Genomic DNA, 20,191 nt, shown 5'->3' on the forward strand with positions numbered 1-20,191 from the left:
AAAAAAAGTTTTTTAAATCACTCCAGCTGTTTTGAGGTACACACGTGTAGACAGGGTTATGAACGTCTCGACGTATCGTGAGACCAACGCAGTTACATCATGACTTAATAACAAGGTAGCGTCACTGTGCATTTGAGTGAATTAGGTATCTTACTGTCCTGTATAATCACTGCGAGTTTACTTGCTTTGCCCTGCTGAGAGTTAATTGTTTCGCCTTTAGATGTAATTCTCAAATCACAGAGACATTATTAGACGGGGACGTTTTTGTTTCAGATAAATGCATTGAACGGCTTTCATATCCACTGCGAACGAACGATGTTAAAGTGATTACATACATATTTGGTGTATTTACAGCGTGCTTGCTCTGAGCCTGCAGACTGAAAACAATTATGTTTTCCTGTCCATGTGTAGACAGGTAGGAACGCCTTTTACTCAGTGCGCATGTCAGTGACTCTGTTTATTTACAAAAAAAGCCGCGCAAAAACAACACTTTAAACTTAATGTATGACAGTACATGTTTAAAAAAAGGCCAAAATTTATCCATTGTGTCCTGTGTGTTAAATGCTATCATGTGCTGCACAGACCAGAACGCTAAAACTAACAATAAAAATAACCTCTTTTTTATTTTAAACTAAGGTCTTTTCTTCTAAAATTAAACTAAAACCTGAAAAAAGGGGTGATTTGAAGCGGCTTTTTAAAAGTAAACCCTCCCCTTTTCGCCCCGGAAGTGACGCAACGAATACGAAACGCACTTCATTGTTCTCCGCTTATATGTCTCCCCCGTTCCTTAGCTAGTTTACTTCATTTCCCACCACTGCTCATCTCCAGTGCTGGCAGTAGAATGGCAGCGGCGGCACCCAACCCGGAGGACTCCACCAGGAGCAGCGGTAGCAGCGGCACCAGCACGCCCAGTGCGCTTGCTGGAGACGGAGACGCGGAAGAGGCCGAGGAATTCACCTCGTCTTCCCACTGCTCGGAGCTTTCGCGGCGGCAGAACGAACAGAGGAAGCAGGGCTTATTCTGCGACGTGACGCTGGCCTTCAGCAGCGGGGCGGCAATGGGCAGCCTCCAGAGCTGTGAGTTTTCAGCCCACAGGTCTGTCCTGGCTGCGGCCACCGACTACTTCACCCCACTGCTGGGGGGACAGTTTTCCGAGTCCTTGTCCGGACGGGTGGAGATGAAGGAGTGGAGCTCAGAGCTGGGGCCGGACCCCGAGACGGTGGAGAGTGTTATCCAATATATGTATACGGGAGAAATACGCGTCAGTACCTGCAATGTGCATGAAGTTCTGGAGCTGGCTGATAGGTATGATCAGTTTAATTTCGCATCTTTTCTTTTTTCTTTCAGAAAGATGAATTAACTATGCATGCTATGCATTGGGCCTTCCGTAGAAGTATTGTTTTTGCGCACTGCTTGCAGAAAGAAGAGTAAACAGAATGCTGTTATGTAGTTGGCAGGAAATTTTATTGTCTAATCTTTACTGTATTTCCTTTGTTTACTTTGTCAGGTTCCTGCTGCTGCAGCTGAAAGATTTCTGTGGAGAGTTCCTTAAGAAGAAGCTGAGTCTGACCAACTGTGTGGCCGTCCACAGCTTGGCTCACATGTACACCCTGGACCAGCTGGCTCTGCGGGCTGCAGACATGATCCGCCGCAACTTCCACAAGGTTATCCAGGATGAGGAGTTCTACACGCTCCCCTTTCACCTGGTGCGTGACTGGCTATCAGATGCAGAGATAACCGTGGATTCTGAGGAAGTGCTTTTTGAGGCTGTGGTGAAGTGGGTGCAGAAGAACCCAGAGGAGAGAAGCCGCTATTTTGAAGAGCTGTTTCGTCTCCTGAGGCTACCCCAGATCAAGCCCACCTACCTGACCAGAGTGGTGAAAAATGAACGACTGGTGGCATCCAACGAGGCCTGCCTGCGGCTGGTGTCGGAGGCAGTAGAGGGCCATGCTATTAGATTTGAAAACCTCAAGTCGGCTGATATGGAGTTCTGGTCTTCGCACATGGCCTCCTTTCAGCCTCGCTTTGGTCAAAATATGGACGTTATCATGGTAGTAGGTGGAGTTTCGGAGGGAGGCGACTACCTTAGCGAATGTGTGGGCTACTTTATTTATGAGGACCGTTGGGTCAATCTGCCTCACATCCATAACCATCTGGATGGCCACGCCATCGCTGCCACAGAGTCCCACGTCTATGTAGCTGGTTCTATGGAGCCAGGCTTCGCTAAGACTGTGGAACGTTACAACCCTAATCGTAACACCTGGGAGCAGGTGAGCAACTTGACCACACGCAAGCACTCCTTTGGCCTGACTTGCATTAAGGATATCTTATACAGCATTGGTGGCCATGGCAACTTCAGCCCGGGTTTCAAGGATGTCAGTGTGTATGAGCCAGAGCAGGACAAATGGCACAATCTGGAATCTGCTCCCAAAATCCTGCGAGACGTGAAGGCAGTGAGTGTGGAGGACCGCTATGTTTATGTCACAGCACGCACACCCGTCGATACAGATAATGATGACGGATTGAAGACGGTGACCACTCGTTATGACACAGAGAGTCGCCAGTGGCAGGATGTTGACTCCCTGCCTCTTATTGACAACTACTGTATCTTCCAGATGGCTGTGGCATCCACTAACTTCTACCACACAGCCTCCTGCTGTCCTAAAAGCTACACAGTTCGGGATGAGGTTGCCAGGCAGAAGATTAGTGTGCGCATCTCTGATGAGATCCTAGAAAGCCTTCCACCAGAGGTAACCAGCATTGAGGGTGCTGCAATCTGCCACTTTGATGAGGATGTTTTCATCATCGGGGGCTGGAAGAACAGCGACGATGTAGACAAGCAGTATCGCAAGGAGGCCTATCGTTACTGCGCCGAGAGGAAGCGATGGATGCTGCTGCCACCCATGCCTCAGCCTCGTTGTCGAGCTACTGCCTGCCACGTCCGCATCCCGTACCGCTTCCTGTACGGCTGCCAGCGGTACCCCATGCCCCAGAACCTTGCCCGCCAGCGAGATCGCATGCAGCAGATGCAACAGCTTCACCGGCGCACTCTCACCCTGCGCCGGCAACTCCAGTCGCAGATAGAGTGTTGAACTGTCCACTGTGAGTTTGTCCGAAGATTTCCTGCAAACCCCAATTTCAATGCAGCTACCATTGTCCTCTACCTTGAGTCATTCACTAAAGCAGGTCCTGTTGCTCTCGTCCTGGATTTCATTAATCTGAACTGTGTGTCATCAGCTTTCATGCTGTGTTTGTGTTATTGGCTCATTTGTGGAAAGCCATGAAATATGTGGGCAGGTGTGTGCTGTCCTGCTGGTGGTCTGTGAGGAGGGATGTGATTATAAATATGTGAATAAGAGTGTTATAGTGCAGCCAACAACTAAATATCTGTTAGCCATTTATGTTGATAAAGAGGCTGTTTATCTCTTTATACGTAAATAGTATAAAAGCTGTATATGTATACATTTCTATGGATATTTTACATTCCTTTATTGTACTGGAAGACAACGTGGCATTAGTAATAATTGCATTCCTGCATTCTTAATGAACTCTCATTCCATTGTAACACTGTGACAATCGGTCCAAACCCCTTGTATCTTAACTGCTCTGTTACTACGGCTTTGCTTGTTACTGTACAGGCACAAAAACTAAATATGAATTAACACGAGGAGGTTGTTAATCATAAAATCCTGTAGACTAGTTGTAGACAGTTATATATTTGTGTGACTTTTCTTGCTCATGTAACAATAGTAATGTTTCTCCAAGTTTCCGACGAGGTGAAAAGATGAGAGGACCGTAATATCCCAAAATATGTGATAAGATGCAATGAAATCATTCCTTTGAGTAAGCTAACATTGAAACAATCTGCTCTGCAACTGCATTAAGGACCAATCAGCAGCAGCAGCTTAATCATTCCTTTTTTTGCACTTTGGTTATCTATTGCCCAGTGCATTCCCATTCATTCAACAAAGACATATTTAATCTTTGTGTATGAGTGTGGGAGGATGTGTAGGGCTTGGTTATCACTCTGCAAAGAATGGGAAAAGCTTCTGTGGAACGCCACTCTTTAACTTCTAAAGTCTTTAAAAAGTTGCCATTGCACTTTGACTTGTTTTGTTAATTTCATATCAGACGAGCTGATTGTATATTGCAAAGGCTTTGTTTTAGCTGTCTTGGAGTCAGTGAGATTTAATCTTCTTGGAAACAACAATGTTATCATTGCTGGTGGATTAGTTTCCAACATTAAATGTCTTGTAAAAGTTTGGTGTATATTGGAGTTCTGTCTATCGGAAGACTCCTTTTACCCGCCAAAGAGACGTAGAAATGAGAAAAACAAGGAATAAAACTTTAAAACAAAAGGGATTGTTTTATGAATGTGTTGTGACTGACATTCAGAAATTCCCATTCAAGCAGCGCTAATTATAGCAGTATAGGGTTACGGAGCGGAGAAATGATATTCATTTCCACTTTATGACCTAACATAAATGGCACTGCAAATATTAACTGAAATAAGCTATGTAATTTGCTTTGCATGTGATAGTCAACACTTTGTGTCCTTGGATGTATGAAATGCTAATGTCATCTCTTGAAATTAAAGTTGTTTTGTAAGACATTTGCTTGCATTGCATTACTGGATTGTGTACAGTCCAAAAGTCAGTTATTTTAGTTGACAGAGAGCTAAATGTGGGAAACATTACAGTATTGGTTTTTCTTGGCATTTTAAGAGGGGAAATCACATATCATTTATGAAAGGAAAACTGTTCAATCATGTAGCATGAATATTCTAACACTATGTTAAATTACTGGTAATTTTTTTTTGCTTGGTTTCAAAAAGAAGTTACACCCTTGAAACTCTGTCACTGTGCTATTTAATTCGCAATATTATAACCATTTTAATAACACGTAGTGAAGTTCATATTTCAGTCTTGTTTAACATTAACTATTTACCACGTAAAATAGTCACCAAAAATCTCGACAGTAACGACAATACTGGTGTTTCAGATTAAGTGGTGTTTCAGATTCGCTGGTGACAGTCAAACAGATGTGTCGTACACTTCTTTAGGAGCTACCAACGACCAACCGGGAAAATCTATAAATATTTCGTCTTTACAAATGCATTTATTTGCCTTTTGATTTTTTAACACGACGCAACAGTCTGTTTTAATTTATTTTGGATAATAAAAAAAGCGTGCTAGCTTAGCTGGTGCCCGCGCCGATGCCTGTTCATATACTGTTTGGAAAACGTTATTGTCATCATTATTCTCCCCACAAACTATCATTTGATTTGAGAATGGTCGGCACTACAACTAAAGCATATACTTTATATTATCTGCACTAGATGGAGGGGATGTGATTGGGCTGTGTGACAGTCCAACCAGATTAACCTGTGACACCAGCATCTGGACTAAATCACCTCGTAAGTCACCTGTTTCATGTTCAATACATCAGACAAGACCTCTGCAACTGTCGGTGTTTTGTGTAGTGTGTATTCCCATTTTATTCTATTTAGGATGCCTTAAATAATTTATTCACAAAACAGAAACCAATTGATTTTAGCAGAATGTGATGCTGTTAACAGTAAAGCAGTATTAAAATTCTGCTGGACATGGAATACATTTAGACTTTTATTTTCTTCTAATTCCTTTGTACTTTCTACTCCTTATATTTACTGACTATTTCACGTCACCACAGGCTTTACCCACAACAAACTGATTTCAGTTTAATAGTGTATTCATCAACAGCGCTTACTTCATATGACTGATGTAGAGATGAAAAATGCAAAACAACAACAAGCAAACAGGCATGTTATTTATGAATTATTTAGAGCATGATGCTCTAGTTGAGAATGGGAGGATGATTAATATAACTGAGATATAATCATATTTCATATTTCAGTTCATATTTCCTTGAATTCATGTTATCCCTTTATTACTTGGCATGAGGTTCAGTTACATTTGTACAAAAATAGCTGGCAGAAATCTTCTTTAAGGCACTCTTTGTTTTTCTGCCCTCTTTTCAGAGGTTGTACTTTTTCTCCAGTTCACACTTATCTATTAACATCACCTCTCTGATAATTTATTAGAATATGAATATAGTTTTAACTCAGACTCTGATGTTATCCTTGGAGCAGCTAAAGTATATGCCACAACTTACTCTATTACTATACCAGTAAAATTATTCTGAAGATAGTAAACTGAGAATAAACGCGTGATTATTTTTAAAATGTATTGTGTAGTTTATCTGTAAAGAAGCAGTGCGTAAAACACTGACCAGTTGCAGAAGTCATGTCTCATCTATTGAATATGAAACAGAAATCCTTCATTTGCCGAACAGTTTAACGTTGATGAAATTATGAGCAGGCATCATTAGAATCTTCTGCATTGCTCTTTCACGTTGCAGCGTGGGAACGTAGCCTCTTAGAACGCGCATGCTCTTTCTGTCAAAGGCAATGCGATATCGCGGACAGCTGTGATGTTGTGTTAGAAAAACAAAAAATAGCAAAGGAATTCAAGACGAAACAGATCTGCTGTTGCCGTGTAGAATAAATAATAAGCGTATACTGACAGCTCACGATAGGAGGCTTTAAAAAAAATCAGACTTAACGGATTTTTCGTGAGGATGTACCTGTGAACGCAACTCTCGTGAGACTTTGTGAGATTGAACATGGCGGCATACACTAGCTAGAACCTAAACAAAACTTCTGATCTACTTATAAGACTAGTCTCTCTTCAAAATCCTGGAATCTCCACCATTTACTGACCTGGGTGAATAGGAAGACTTCATTGGCGTCTTTTTACACCGAATTTTCACCATGAGGAAAAACAAGAACAAACGTCAACCTACCAAACGTAAAACTGCCAGTCAAACACAAAAGTCCAAAAGACCTCGTAATGATTCACCAAAAATGACAGAAAAGGACAGTTCTGAATTGACACCATTCGAGATTTTCTTCCAAAAGGTGAGCGAACCCACTTATCAATAGAAAATAACGTTTCCGCATTTGATACCAGACTCTCGCTAATTGAAATATTACACAAAGACATTCAACGCTGTGACCGTCGGTCGAGAGTCTCACAGTCCAGCTAAGCTTAGGATAGAGAATAAAATCAGACTGAAATCCAAACAGGATGATCATGAGAGTTAAAGTATATGACTGCAAACTGTGAAAAACCAATCCCAAACACTACCAATATGAGTACCCATTCTAACCCCCCACTGGTGATGTGGCATGTGGCGAGGAGTGTAAGACTTTCGTTTCGTTATGTTTGTTTGTTTTGTTTTTGTAATGATCTTTTTTTTTATGTCATTTGTTTTTCATTCATTTATTGTTAATTCTCATTCTACCCTTGGCTCCTCCTCCTAATAATACAGTATGGGGCTTAAGCAGGTGCACAGGAAGTTATGAACACACAAGTTTAATTTCAAATACAAGGACTCTTGTCTTCCTCGTGTATTTCCGACTTATCTATTTATTTAGTATTTGACATATTTCAATTATATATACTTCGTTTTGTTTAAAATAAAACACATTTTAAAAAGAGTTAATTCATTGAAAATACAGCTTAAAAATGTATGTTTTTTCACAAATCCTTCAAGCATACTTCTATACTGGTTAGTTTTTTTCCCCAGCTAGCTAAAGCCAGAGAAAGTCTATGGCTAAGGAATTTAGTGTTAACATGCTACTGCTTTCTCCTCTGAATGCTTTTGTTCATGTGAGAACTGCAGAGTCAGCATTAATCCCGCAGCGTTGTCCGTGTTTGATACTCACCAGTCAGGAGATTAAAAACCTGATTTTAGCACCTATCCTGCTGGACTGGTGTTTATCGCACTACTGTCAATTAAATTTAGCCAAACTCTGAGCTTTACACATGCTATAATCAGCACCTGGACTTCACCTCACCATCTGTCTCATCAACATATATTCTGCCTGCACAGATTGAAAAGTTCTCCAAGCTGCACATGAAGGACCGTGACAGGGTACAAGAGATCCTGCAGTCCATGCAGAAGGCTGGCTCCAAAACCCTGCAGGTATCCACATCACTCACTCCTCTTATAAACATATTCACCCCTGTAAGAAAATAGAATATTATTTCTTTCATGATTTTTATCTCGTTTTTGATCCAGGTGATCTCAGATTTTGACATGACCCTTACAAGATTTGAATACAATGGGAAAAGATGCCCCACTTGTCATAGTGAGTACACTCAAAGTACAACAAACTATATATAATAACTCGAATGTTCTGTTACCCTGCATTTGCAGGGGTAGTGTGTTTATGAACTACACTGACATACAGTGGGTTTACAAACACAAAACCTTCTAAAAGAATGCTCTTTATACACACGGTTTCCAAGCAAGGGTGGTGCAATAAAAACCACTGGAGGGCAACATTTACATATCAAGAACAAAAGATGAGACAAAAGGTGTTGAAGATTGTCAGGCAGCTCCATGGGATATCTAAAGACTCAGACAACAATTACAAAGGGTGAAAGGCTCTAGACAAGTAACAAGCTCAAGGTTCACACATTCCAAAGTAAAATGGTGATCAGGACCGAATGAGGAACTTCCTCTAAGCAAACTAATGCAAACTAAGTTAGCATTTAATTGGGACTCAGATTGATGAATCCAAATGAACATACTATCGGCATTACTCTATCTTTTCCATTCTATTCCCCACGTGATCTCAGACACACAGTTTGCAGTGCTTACCAAATGTATTAGATGACCTTTCATAAAAACAAGAAAACACAAATGCTTGAGAATTCTATTAAAAACATATATCAACTAAATAAATTAAATGACAAACTGAAATAATGTCTTTATATATATATATATATATATATATGTATGCTGTATACTGGACCTCTCTGGCTTAACTGTGGGCAACTGCGGATTTCAGTCAAATGGTCAAAGAGAAAGTAAAATATTGAGACACAAGATTTCTTGTATTTTTTAAAGAGGATCTAGCAACGGTATAAATCTGAATTATCAAGCCTTAAACAACAAATGGACATTATTCATTGCATGCTAAACTTTTCCAATGGAAAAGTTTACTTTGTAAACTAAGCAGCACTTGGAAATGGGAAAGTTTACAAAGTAATGGAAAAGTTTAGCTTTAGTCTGAGATTCAGAAGAGAAATCTTTATTTGAAAAGGGGGGAGACTGTTTTGTTTTTCTTAAAGACTTTTCTGCAGGAAACTCCAGGGAAAGGGAACAGAACAGAGGGGGTAACAGAAACAAGTGGAGGTTTCTCTATTTACATAAGGAGAAGAATAGACACAAAAGCCTGGTGAATGACCATGGGGGTACCAGTATTTAGAGATACAATAGTGATAAAAGACCAGATGTGAAAGAGTCTAGACAGGTGACAAAATCAAGGTTAACACCTTCCAAGCCAAAGTGGTGATAAGGAATGGAGAGAATAAAAAGCCTCTACAGGGGACATTTAACGACATGGTATTAACATTAAAATGGTGAGAAACTGTTTGCCTCAGTTTTCAGCAGGTCTCCAGCTGGGTAGACATCTTGTGACTGTGAAAGCCATAGCTCTGCCTGTAATTCCTCTTCCAATATGGATGACTTCTTCTTGGGAGACAATAGAGAGAAAGGGTGTGGAACTTTTGTCATTATAAGAGGATAAGAGGACAAAAGCCATGCCAGCAAAAAGCCCCCCATAGCTTTTTATTCAGATATGTACAATTCTCTTGGTGTGTACGCCACACATGCATTTGAACACATGTTGAGAATGAAAGATAATACCACCATATCTACACTTATTACACCACTGAATTCATCTTTGTGCATTCATCTTTGTGCATTCATCTTTGTAGTGAGGGGTTTGAAAACCTCAGGCCACTTAACCTAGTTAGTGGATGATGAGATTTTTAATGGAACGGAATCAAGCCTATATTGGATAAATTGAAGGTGAAGTTTAGGGTAAGTCTGGATCAGGATGTAGGGTAGGTTGGTCTTGTGATCCCTACCACATATGTCCTTGGTCAGTAATAGTAGACTCGATCAGGCACTGACTCATGGTTAATAATAGAAAAAATGCTTATGCTAAAGTCATATATATACTGGTGCATTTCCCGTAGATCTAAATGTAGAACTCAATTAGCTTTTTTTCCCTCTTTCTATCTTCATATAAAATTAGAATTATTTGAGCCTACTCAGTATTTTTATACGTTTCACAGACCACAATTCAGGGTATTTAAAATGTTTTTATTTGTCAGCTGTTTGTAGTTTGAGGTCGCCATGCATATAAAAGGTTTTGGCTGAAAGACACATGACTGTCATTTTGTGTATTTGCAGATATTCTTGAGAGGAGTGATGTCATCTCCAGTGATTGCAAAAAAAAGGTAGGCAAAACTTCTAGTTTACGATTGAATATTTTTTTTATAGTGCTTTTATATTAACACTGCATGTTTTAGTACAGTGTCCACTTCAAAGCAGCATTATATATTAAAGTATGATGAGGAGTTTTCTCCCAAATTGTTGTGTGGTGGGAGAAATGGAAGCATGCAGTCCACAACCTAGACTATGCCTGTTAATCAGTTTTGTGTAAATATTATCAGGAAAACATGCTGCACATTAAAAATGTGTTTTTCAACAATAAAAGTCACAAAGTGGTTTACAGTACAGAATAAGAAGAAACGGTAACACTTTAAAATCATGACAGACTGTTAAGCTTTAGAAAGGTATTAGTAAGTACTTAAAAATACTACTGAAATTAATCCGCCTTAGTATGTCATTTATCAATGCAGATATCGATTTTTATTCTTGATTTATAAGCTCATCTATAACATGTTCATGGTATCTTTTACAAAGTTTAAGTGATTAACAACATCATTTTATACCTAACTATATATATTTAATAATTATGATGCAAGCTCATCGTTTGTGAGTGTGATGAGAGCATTCAGAAATATTGGTTTTAAAACTGACAGCTAGTTAAGGGATGTGGCGTGAAAGGAAAAAGGGTTATTTTTGACCAATACATGATGGATATTATTAGATACAGGCATTCTGGTATTTCTTGTGTCAAATAAAAGTTACTGTATCCAAAAGGTGAGTAAGTACAACATTTGTTTAGTGTTTCATGAGTAAGCTGGTCAACACTCCGGACTGAGCCAGGGACAAAAAAGAACTTTGCACATGAATAATAAAAGTGAAGTATGTAGTGATAATTGAATTGAACCTGAAGGCTTGCTCCCTGTTCATTCATGCAGGGGGTTTAAAATAACACCCCAAATAACTATCCAGAAGCATTGCCCAGATGGCTGCTGAGTGGTGGTGAGACTTGCCAACTCTAGAAGAATTGTGATATTTGCTGATCAGTTTTTATAACACTGTCATGTCCTCTACAGCTGCAGGGGCTGCTCGACAAATACTACCCCATAGAGATCGACACTACGCTGTCAGTAGAGGAGAAGCTGCCTCTTATGGTGGAGTGGTGAGTGTGTACACAGAGCTATGACTTGTGTTTAACAGTGTTGGAAGGGTATTTAATAACTCGACTGTATCTCAGGTGGACAAAGGCTCACGAGCTGCTGGTGAATCAGAAAATTAAGAAAGATGGGTTAGCCAAGGCGGTGAGGGACTCTGACGCCAAGCTGAGGTATGAGCATCCCCGAAGATCTGTTTAGTTCTTGAATGTTGAAAACATTTTTGTAATGCAGCTAATGTGGATTCTTTTTCATGTCTTTTAACAGGGACGGCTACAAGGATTTCTTTGACCACCTGCATGAGCACAGCATCCCCCTGCTCATCTTCTCTGCTGGAATAGGAGACATCCTGGAAGAGGTGATACGCCAGACTGAGGTCTTCCACCCTAATGTCAAGGTCATCTCCAACTACATGGACTTTGATGAGTCTGTGAGTAGCCACACCACATACTATAACCTGACCTCCACTCAGGCATTTAAATAATAATTTGACTTGATCTGTTTGCACAGGGGGTGCTGAAGGCTTTCAAAGGAGAACTGATTCACATCTACAATAAAAGGGAAGGTGCGCTGCTCAACACCGGACATTTCCAGGAGCTGCGCACACAGACAAATGTGCTACTACTAGGAGACTCTCTAGGGGATCTGAACATGGCTGATGGAGTGCAGGACATGGAGAACATCCTCAAGATCGGCTTCCTTAATGACAAGGTAAGCAAAAAGCATGCACGCAGTTATGTTCACTAAAGTGAATTGATACTTATCTATTTTTTAATTTCCACAGGTGGAGGAGAGGAAACAATCATACCTGGACTCATATGACATTGTGTTGATAAAGGATGAAAGCTTGGATGTTCCAAATGCAGTTATTCGCTTTCTCACTGAGTAATTGGACCTACCTCAGCTGATAGCTGTAGCCTAAAAGCTGCATGTGTGTGTCTACTGTTCAAACTTTGACATAAATGGCGGTACTTGACCTAGTATTTGCTCTGAAAACGACTTCCATTCTCTTACAAAAAAAGCACCTTTTCGGTGAATTGTAATCTGAAAACAGACACTGTTTTTTAGCACTGCAGTGCCATCTTGTGGTGGCCTGTCGGTAAATACATTTAGGAACAGGGAAAGAAAAGATAGAAAACATATTTCTATATTTAGAGTCAGTAATTTGTAATAACTATTACATTGAAATTATGAGAATATTAGCAAGAAATACAATAAAAAGTTAATAAAGTAGTTATGTTTTGCTACAAATTTTAAACTTTAGGTTCAGTGTTTTTAAATCACTGAACGGTCTGATGCTTTCTGTCTATCTGAGTCTGGAATAAAAGAAAAAAAAAATTATGTTGCTGCTTCTTTCTTCGACTTCTGCCTTGAGTCATTACAGTGGTCGTCATCTCAACTTTGCCTCTCTAACTTCATCTCCAAACTTCTCTTACCAAACATAACATCATAGCAGGTCTCAATACTATGTTTAATCCATTCACTCCGATGATGACCAGCCACAAATCACGCCTGACACTTTTCTCCACCAACTCCATCCTGCCTACACTCTCTTGTTCACCTCTCTCATCCCTTAACTCAAAGTAAGTATTAAGAAGAGCTGGTTGCCATAATAATGGTTTACAGTGGGTTGACTCATATGACATTGTGTTGATAAAGGATGAAAGCTTGGACGTCCCAAATGCAGTTGTACGTTTTCTGACTGACAGTAATTAAACTGACTTGATATTGGAGATTCTGGGACCATCAGCTGAGAAGGCCCAAGCTGGCCCAGAAACTTTCAGCTGGATTGTTACTGAAAATCACTGAAGAATTTTCAACACTGTCTATCACCCCTGCTTTTAATCTAAAAACAGACTTTTAAAAAAATCAACTGCAATTTTTATTTGATGTTTGACACTTTGCTTTTAGAAAAATATTTTTGTATATTTTTTTTTTTTAGCAATTTGTAATTTTAACTTTTTTCACATAACAGAAATGTGGTGTTACTATTCTTTCTAAAACCTTAAATGAAGCTGCTTTTGGGCACTCCCTTCAGGAGTCACCACAGTGGATCAGCTGCCTCTATCTTACCCTATTCCCTGGCATCTTCCTCTGTCACGCCAACCCTCTGCACGTCCTCCTTCACTGCATTTTTGAACCACCTCTGTGGCATTTCCATTTTCCTTGTACCTGGCAGCCTCGTGTTCAACATCATTTGTCAAATGTATTCACTATCCTCCTCCTCCATATGTCCAGAGGATCTCAACGTTGCCTCTCTAACATGTCTCTGCTTTATAACTTGGCATCTGGGTCTCCAAGCCGTACATGATGGCAGGCATCACTACACTCTCGCTGCTGCCCTCCTGTCACAAATCACCGTCAACCTCAATCTCCAGCCACTCCACCCTGCACTCTTCTTCAATTCTCTTGTGCATGTTCAAAAAGTATTTTCTTTGTTGGTCTAATCGTCCGCTGACGGTGTGGCATAACAGTTTATGATTTGTCCTGTTGTCCAAAATAATTACCTATTTATTTTCAGCTATGCCAGAAATAAAACTACACAAACACAGAGGTGGGCATTGCATTTGCCTGAGACACCGGGGCTGTTGTGCAAGGCCAGACCAATTGAGTTTAGCTCATTGACAACACACAAAGGTTTTTTGTTATAAAATATTTTATTGTACATTGGTACACAGCCACAAACAATACTGTACAACTAGTGTTTTTTGTAATCATTTTTATATTAAGATGAAGGACCAAAGGTAAATCTAAATTGCTAAATCAACAGCAAATCACATGACTTTTGTAACAGCTGGACTATTGTGGAAGTTGGGCCCTGCCCAGATTCTTGGTAAATGACATGTGCCTTCCTTACAGATCTTTTTTCTTCCATCAGCATTTTAAAAAGCGCTTCTGGCCACAACATACTGACCATGTTTTTGACATATCACAGTTATAAAAACACTGGTGTAAAAGTTATTAATGATGGCTGAATCTCATATAGCTGCTTTGGGTTCAGAGTTTTGGTAAACAGATGTTTTGTATGGAAAATACAATTTTTCCAACTACAGGGCGAGTTGTCTGAAGTGAAAAGGCCCAGTAGATGAGAAATGAGTCCTGAAAAATTCAGAGCTGTTCCACAACACACTAAAACAACAGCGTTACCTCAGCCATTGCACGCCTGTACTTAATCACCAGTGAAACACGTAGATGTCCTCTTTATAGCTCATCTCTTGCTTGTTTGGACACGTCATCCTCTGTAACCGTCAGTTCATCTTCTACGATCTTGCCATCTTTATTACGGTCTTGATTATCAAACATGTCCTTAATAATGCTGTCGGCATCAATCCCCGGCCGAAGACGACCTTTGCCTCCTTGAACCTGGAGCCTGATGAAGACTGAAAACTGGAGAATATTGGAGGAGTGTCTAAGTTATAAAACATTTTTACTGTGTGCAGCAATGTTCCTTTATTTAAAAAAAAAAAAAATTAGAAGGAAAAAAAAAGTCATTTTAGCTTCTCTTTTTACCTCCTCAAGGGGGACCTGTTTGTCTCCATCAAGGTCCATAGCAGGAAAGAGGGGATCAGGGCCATCCCCGACCCACACAAACATGTAGCCTTCAGGTACACCCTTCTGAAGCTCCACCAACTCCAACTCAAAGAAGAGCACTGCACTCCTTGGAACTCCTCCGGCTGGAGATGCCATTAAAGAAGAGGAAAATTACATGAAAAAGAACAAAAAATAAATAAATAAATAAATACTGTATCTGAGTTTCTTGATGACTGACCTTCATTTTCACCATGGCCAAAGTGGGGAGGGATGACCACTTCTCTCCTCTCGCCTACACACATGCCTCTTAAACCTTCCTCCAGACCCAGGATCACATTATTTCCTCCCAGAGTAGTGATAGAAAGTGAATCATACTGGTCCCTGCAAAGTGATTCATAACTATTTTTAACAGAGAACATTTAGGAAAGAAAAAAAAACAACCTGGAGCCATGCAAGCATACATGCTTTTGTCATAAAGACAAAGATGGTATGAATTCGAGGCCCACGGAAATCTGTCAGACAAGGAGCCAGCAATGATTACATGCATGAGGTGGAGGGTGCAGTGTAGCAGAGTGAACAGCAGAGGGCGCTCACGAGGTGTACAGCAGGGTGCCGTCCATCAAGGAGCAATTGTAGCGGTACTGAATCAAATCGTCAGCTTCACTTCTCATGTTACACTCCTGAGGCTTATGGGTAACTTTGATATTGACTGGATCTTTTGGGTTGTGGAAATCAATGACGTGAATGTCAAAGACGAGCACAGCAGATCCAGGAATGAAGTCTCCTACAAGATAAAATGAAAAAACAAAACAAGAAACATGACATTTATACACATAGAAGTACAGACGCATGCGTTAAAAATACTTTGATAAAAGTTGAAGTACTGATTCAACTTCTTTACTCAAGTAAATTGAAATAGTACAGGACCTGAAATGTATTCAAACTAAACAAGTAAAAAGTAACTCTTTTGAGGATGTTTCTATGAGCTATTGTTGTGCAAAACTAACTGAACCTCGTGCTATAGTAATATAATAAAACAATTAATAAATGAGAATACAAACTTTATTTCAGTCTGAACTGTAATTCTAAAAATTGTACTCAGCTTGAATCAGTTATGCAGAACACGAGCATTTAAGAAGAAAAGCACTATTTTTTTGTTGCATACATTGTAGACGATGACTTTGCCTCCACAGCTTAACAGGGAAATGAGCACAGTCAGGATTAACATGGGATTCAGCAGATGTGGGAATGCTAAGATTGATTGTAGTGGTTCAACGTGGGGAAAAGAATTACAATAATTTCTATTTTGGGCTCCAGCAGATTTTCTTTGTGTACAGACTGTGATCAGCTGACTTCTACTGCTGCTGCTCTTTGTTTGATTTACACAACTGAATTCAACAAGCTGTAACCCAACATTTCACAAGCTAACTTCGCTGATTTCCATCCCTTACACTGACAATATACTTTTTACACTGTCTTTATACTAGATGGTATTCAGTTGCCCTTTTTCTGTAGAGCTAGCTAGATGCTGAAGTACCATGACTACAGAACATCTACACTCGTTCCGGTGATGTGCCAAAAACACTGGCCTACTTTAACCTGACTGTGATGCTATAGATTATTAATAAATTACATGGTTTTACCTCATCTTGTTGTATGCGATACCCCCTGGTGACTGATATACCATTAGATACACTATTGCCTTACATATGTAACTTTTTAGGCTCAAATCACTTTGATGTTTGAATGCACACAGGGACATGGAATAACTCCACTCAAATTCCTTAAACCTAAAGTAACGAGTCTACTTTGAAAATGTAAGGAGCAAAAAGTACACATATTTGTGTGAAAATGTTGGGAGTAAAAGTAAAAAGTTTTCTGAAAAATAATTAAAGTACAGATACCTAAAAATTCTAGTTAAGTACACTAAGTATTTGTATATCACTACTTCCCACCTCTGATGCGCTCACTCAGACAACACTTTAAAACCTCCTATTTGCAGACATCAAACTCACCGACTCCTTTTTCACCATACGCTAAGTGAGGAGGAATTACGACCCTCCTTTTCTCTCCTATGCACAGCCCCTGCAGGGCTTTGTCCATCCCTTGGATCACGTATCCCATACCGATGTAAGTGTTGTAGGTGTTATTTCGCTGATAGCTGTCAAAGGAGAGTGAGAGAGAGCTTGAAAGAAGCTTATTTGGATGATAGCTTATTTACTTTCTAAAAATGAAAAAACAAACAAACAAACAAAAAAACTCTCAAGTGTACCTCGAGTCAAAGAGTGTGCCATCCTGAAATGTGCCATTGTAGTGGTAGCGGATGTAATCTCCAGTCACTGTTGTGCGCGTGCAGCCTTTAGGCACTTCCTTTGCCTCCACGATTACATCATCCTTGGGGTTAAAGACATCAACTATCAGCACCTCGAATACCAGCGTGGCCTGAGGAGGGATCATGGTTCCTGTTGGGAGGAAAGAAGCATGTTCATGAAAGAAAGTTATTAAAAAAAAAATTAAAACTCATTGAACAAGTGACCACCTAAATCCTTTTTTATCTACTCCGATTCAACTGAGGTTTGTTAAATGATTATTTAGACAACTCTAAAACATCCTCACTCACAATTTTTGAAAATAAATATAAAATAAGACAGTGCAATTTAGACAGTACAAGAGATTGAATAACCATCCTGCAGCTAGCTTAGCCTCTGTTACTGCACTCAGCGCTTAGGAAATCCAAACCCACAAGCATTTACACTCCACATCGAAAATGAGAGGATGCATATCTGTGGCCAACACTGGTTACCAGCAAGACAGCCAATTGAATTTGAAAGTATCCATATTGAAGCTTTGCCCAGCGCAAACACCAAATAAGACAGCAAGGAAGGCCATCCAGTAAAAGTCAAAGTAATGGATTTTACTGTAACAAAATTTTGTCCCTACACACATCCTGGTCTCCATTTTATAAAGTACGCCCAAAGTTTTAGGATCAACTTTCAATCTTTCTGATGCTTTATTTTCCTTGTACTAGAGCAGGAATGTCAAACTGATTTCACATCGTGGGTCACATATAGAAAATATTGATCTTAAGTGGGCCAGACTACTGATACTCGCCTTTCAGTCACTGAAAATAAGTTTAACTAAACATTTATTTCCCGTGACATCTTAATATAAGAAGTGCAATCTCAACAGCACATCTCAGTTTTTCTGTCAGCACTACTCGTTGGGCTTTAAATTGTAAGAAATAAATGTGCAAAATGAGTTGCTTAGTTGCATTGTTCACATTTTCTAACAAAAGCATGTTTTTTTTTTTAGAAAATGTGAACAATGAACCCATTGTAAAAAAACAAAACAAAACAAACAACCCAGAAATTTAGTAGATGGTGAAAAAACAGTTACTTTTCCTGTAAGTTCATTGTTTATCTATTACATAATTACTGGTGTAGTATGAATAGCCATAGGGGAAGTCTCTAACAGGAGGAAAAGCTGTACAGCTTGTGAATATACTAGTAAACAATCATCAATCAGTCATCATAAAGACACTCATAAATGTCCTCTGACAATTTCTCTGAACGTTAGCACACCAAATCCTACACGCAAAATCAGAAATATATATAAAAATACTGATATTTGAATGTGATATGCAGATAAACATGCAGAAAACATATGAAGTTTTAAACTTAACCCTTTAAAAGAAACGAAACAGGTCACTATGATTATTAATAAGAGGTTACATTTTGAGGTTGTCAACAGGTGAATTAAAAGAAATGCCACACTAGCCAAAGACATCTTAATAGTAGTTATTACCGTAGCCATTCTCTCCGTATGCCAGGAAGGGTGGGACGATAATGAGGCGTCTTTCCCCAATACACATGCCCAGAAGACCCTCGTCCATGCCTTTAATGAGGTCACCCTGGCCCAGGTAGGTGTCATAGGTGGCATTCCTCGAGTAACTAAATAAAGAGTTGACAGTTCAAAGTTCCTGATAATCAAAGAAACAAACAAAGAGATGCTTTTCAGCTTCTAATGAAACTTTTGCCCTCTCACCTGGAGTCAAAGAGTTCACCAGAGAGCAGAGTGCCGTTGTAGTGGTAACGGACAAAATCTGATGCTGCAGTTGTTCGCCTGCAGCTCGCAGGTTTGTCGAGAGTGCGGATCTCAACCTTGTCCTTTTCGTTCCAGATATCCAGCAGAAGGACATCGTAAACCAGCACAGCATCAGGAGGGATTATACCACCTGAACAGAGATAGAGATCAGAGTGTCACAAGTCAGCCCACATAATGCCACCAGTAAAGTGCCGTCACTGCTGTGCTCCTCTGCACCTGTTCCTATGCTTCCATAGGCCAGATGTGGAGGGACTGTGACCCTCCTGCGCTCGTTGACACACATGCCCAGCAGACCCCGGTCCATCCCTGCGATGAGTCTGCCCAGGCCGACCTGGCTGATGAAAGCTTTGCCTCGATCATAGCTGCAGAGGCGGTGATGGAGATGAGAGTGAAAAACAGCGTGAACAAAATAAAAATGGGTTGTGATTTTTTTAATTAATTAATTTTATTTTATTTTTCAAGGGAATGGAATGCAAGGGAGGTATGCCATCTACTAACTGCCCAAAACTAACCCGTGTAGATACTAAATCACAGCAAATAATTGCTGTGATTTTCTCAGCTTCACCTCTGCTGAAGCTGAGATGCTACTGACACGTTTGCAGTCATCACTGCTGCAGTAAACATATGTGAAGAAAAATCCATTAAAAGAACAAATAAAATGCGTGTTAGCTTTCTTTACTTCTGTGCTTACTGTAATAACTTTTTTACTGTGTAAGCATTGCCCTTACTGCACAGTGAACCATTTTTAATCACACAGTAATCATAATTTCATTGAAAGCTAACGTTACAAGCAGTTCGTGGGAACTGTAGTCCTTTTCTATACTAACAATTAGCGCTAGTTAGCTCATTCTGAAGCTAAACTAACTGACATTTCGCTGTAACTTCACCTGGAGTCAAACTTTTTCCCGTCTTCAAAGAAGGTACCGTTGAAATGATAACGAACAAAATCTTCTATTTCCACTTCTCGAGGACAAACTTTCGGAATGTCATAACGATCCACGACAACGTCGAGTAACGGACCGGGGCTACAGTTCACAGTCAATAAGTGCGACAGAAGTAAAAGCTGAAAACATGCCAATAAATCCATTTGAAAAGCTGCTCAGTAGAGTGAG

At 39.9% G+C, this 20,191-nt stretch overlaps 3 protein-coding genes across 3 annotated transcripts; 2 read left to right on the forward strand and 1 right to left on the reverse strand.

Moving 5' to 3' along the window:
* Positions 1-738: 738 nt before the first annotated feature.
* LOC146711758 (kelch-like protein 11) lies at positions 739-4,612 on the forward strand. Its single transcript, XM_085454740.1, has 2 exons — positions 739-1,305; positions 1,508-4,612. Exons 1-2 carry the CDS (start codon positions 842-844, stop codon positions 3,090-3,092), a joined length of 2,049 nt encoding a protein of 682 aa, XP_085310866.1. The 5' UTR covers positions 739-841; the 3' UTR covers positions 3,093-4,612.
* A 1,831-nt stretch (positions 4,613-6,443) lies between these two features.
* On the forward strand, positions 6,444-12,420 carry LOC146711759 (cytosolic 5'-nucleotidase 3-like). Its single transcript, XM_085454743.1, has 9 exons — positions 6,444-6,958; positions 7,936-8,028; positions 8,125-8,194; positions 10,312-10,358; positions 11,367-11,452; positions 11,528-11,617; positions 11,712-11,874; positions 11,955-12,155; positions 12,229-12,420. Exons 1-9 carry the CDS (start codon positions 6,812-6,814, stop codon positions 12,331-12,333), a joined length of 1,002 nt encoding a protein of 333 aa, XP_085310869.1. The 5' UTR covers positions 6,444-6,811; the 3' UTR covers positions 12,334-12,420.
* Positions 12,421-14,088: 1,668 nt separating this feature from the next.
* LOC146711760 (peptidyl-prolyl cis-trans isomerase FKBP10-like) lies at positions 14,089-20,168 on the reverse strand. The gene is made up of 10 exons (XM_085454744.1): positions 19,967-20,168; positions 19,296-19,441; positions 19,020-19,209; positions 18,780-18,925; positions 17,248-17,437; positions 16,991-17,136; positions 15,570-15,759; positions 15,214-15,356; positions 14,955-15,118; positions 14,089-14,831 (listed from the first exon to the last, which is right to left on the reverse strand). Exons 1-10 carry the CDS (start codon positions 20,164-20,166, stop codon positions 14,646-14,648), a joined length of 1,701 nt encoding a protein of 566 aa, XP_085310870.1. The 5' UTR covers positions 20,167-20,168; the 3' UTR covers positions 14,089-14,645.
* Between the last annotated feature and the right edge of the window lie 23 nt (positions 20,169-20,191).

The sequence above is a fragment of the Copadichromis virginalis genome, linkage group LG4, assembly GCF_057382275.1.
Source record: "Copadichromis virginalis isolate Kocher_CV1m ecotype Utaka linkage group LG4, C_Virginalis_male_GT1.1, whole genome shotgun sequence".
Lineage (NCBI taxonomy): Eukaryota > Metazoa > Chordata > Actinopteri > Cichliformes > Cichlidae > Copadichromis > Copadichromis virginalis.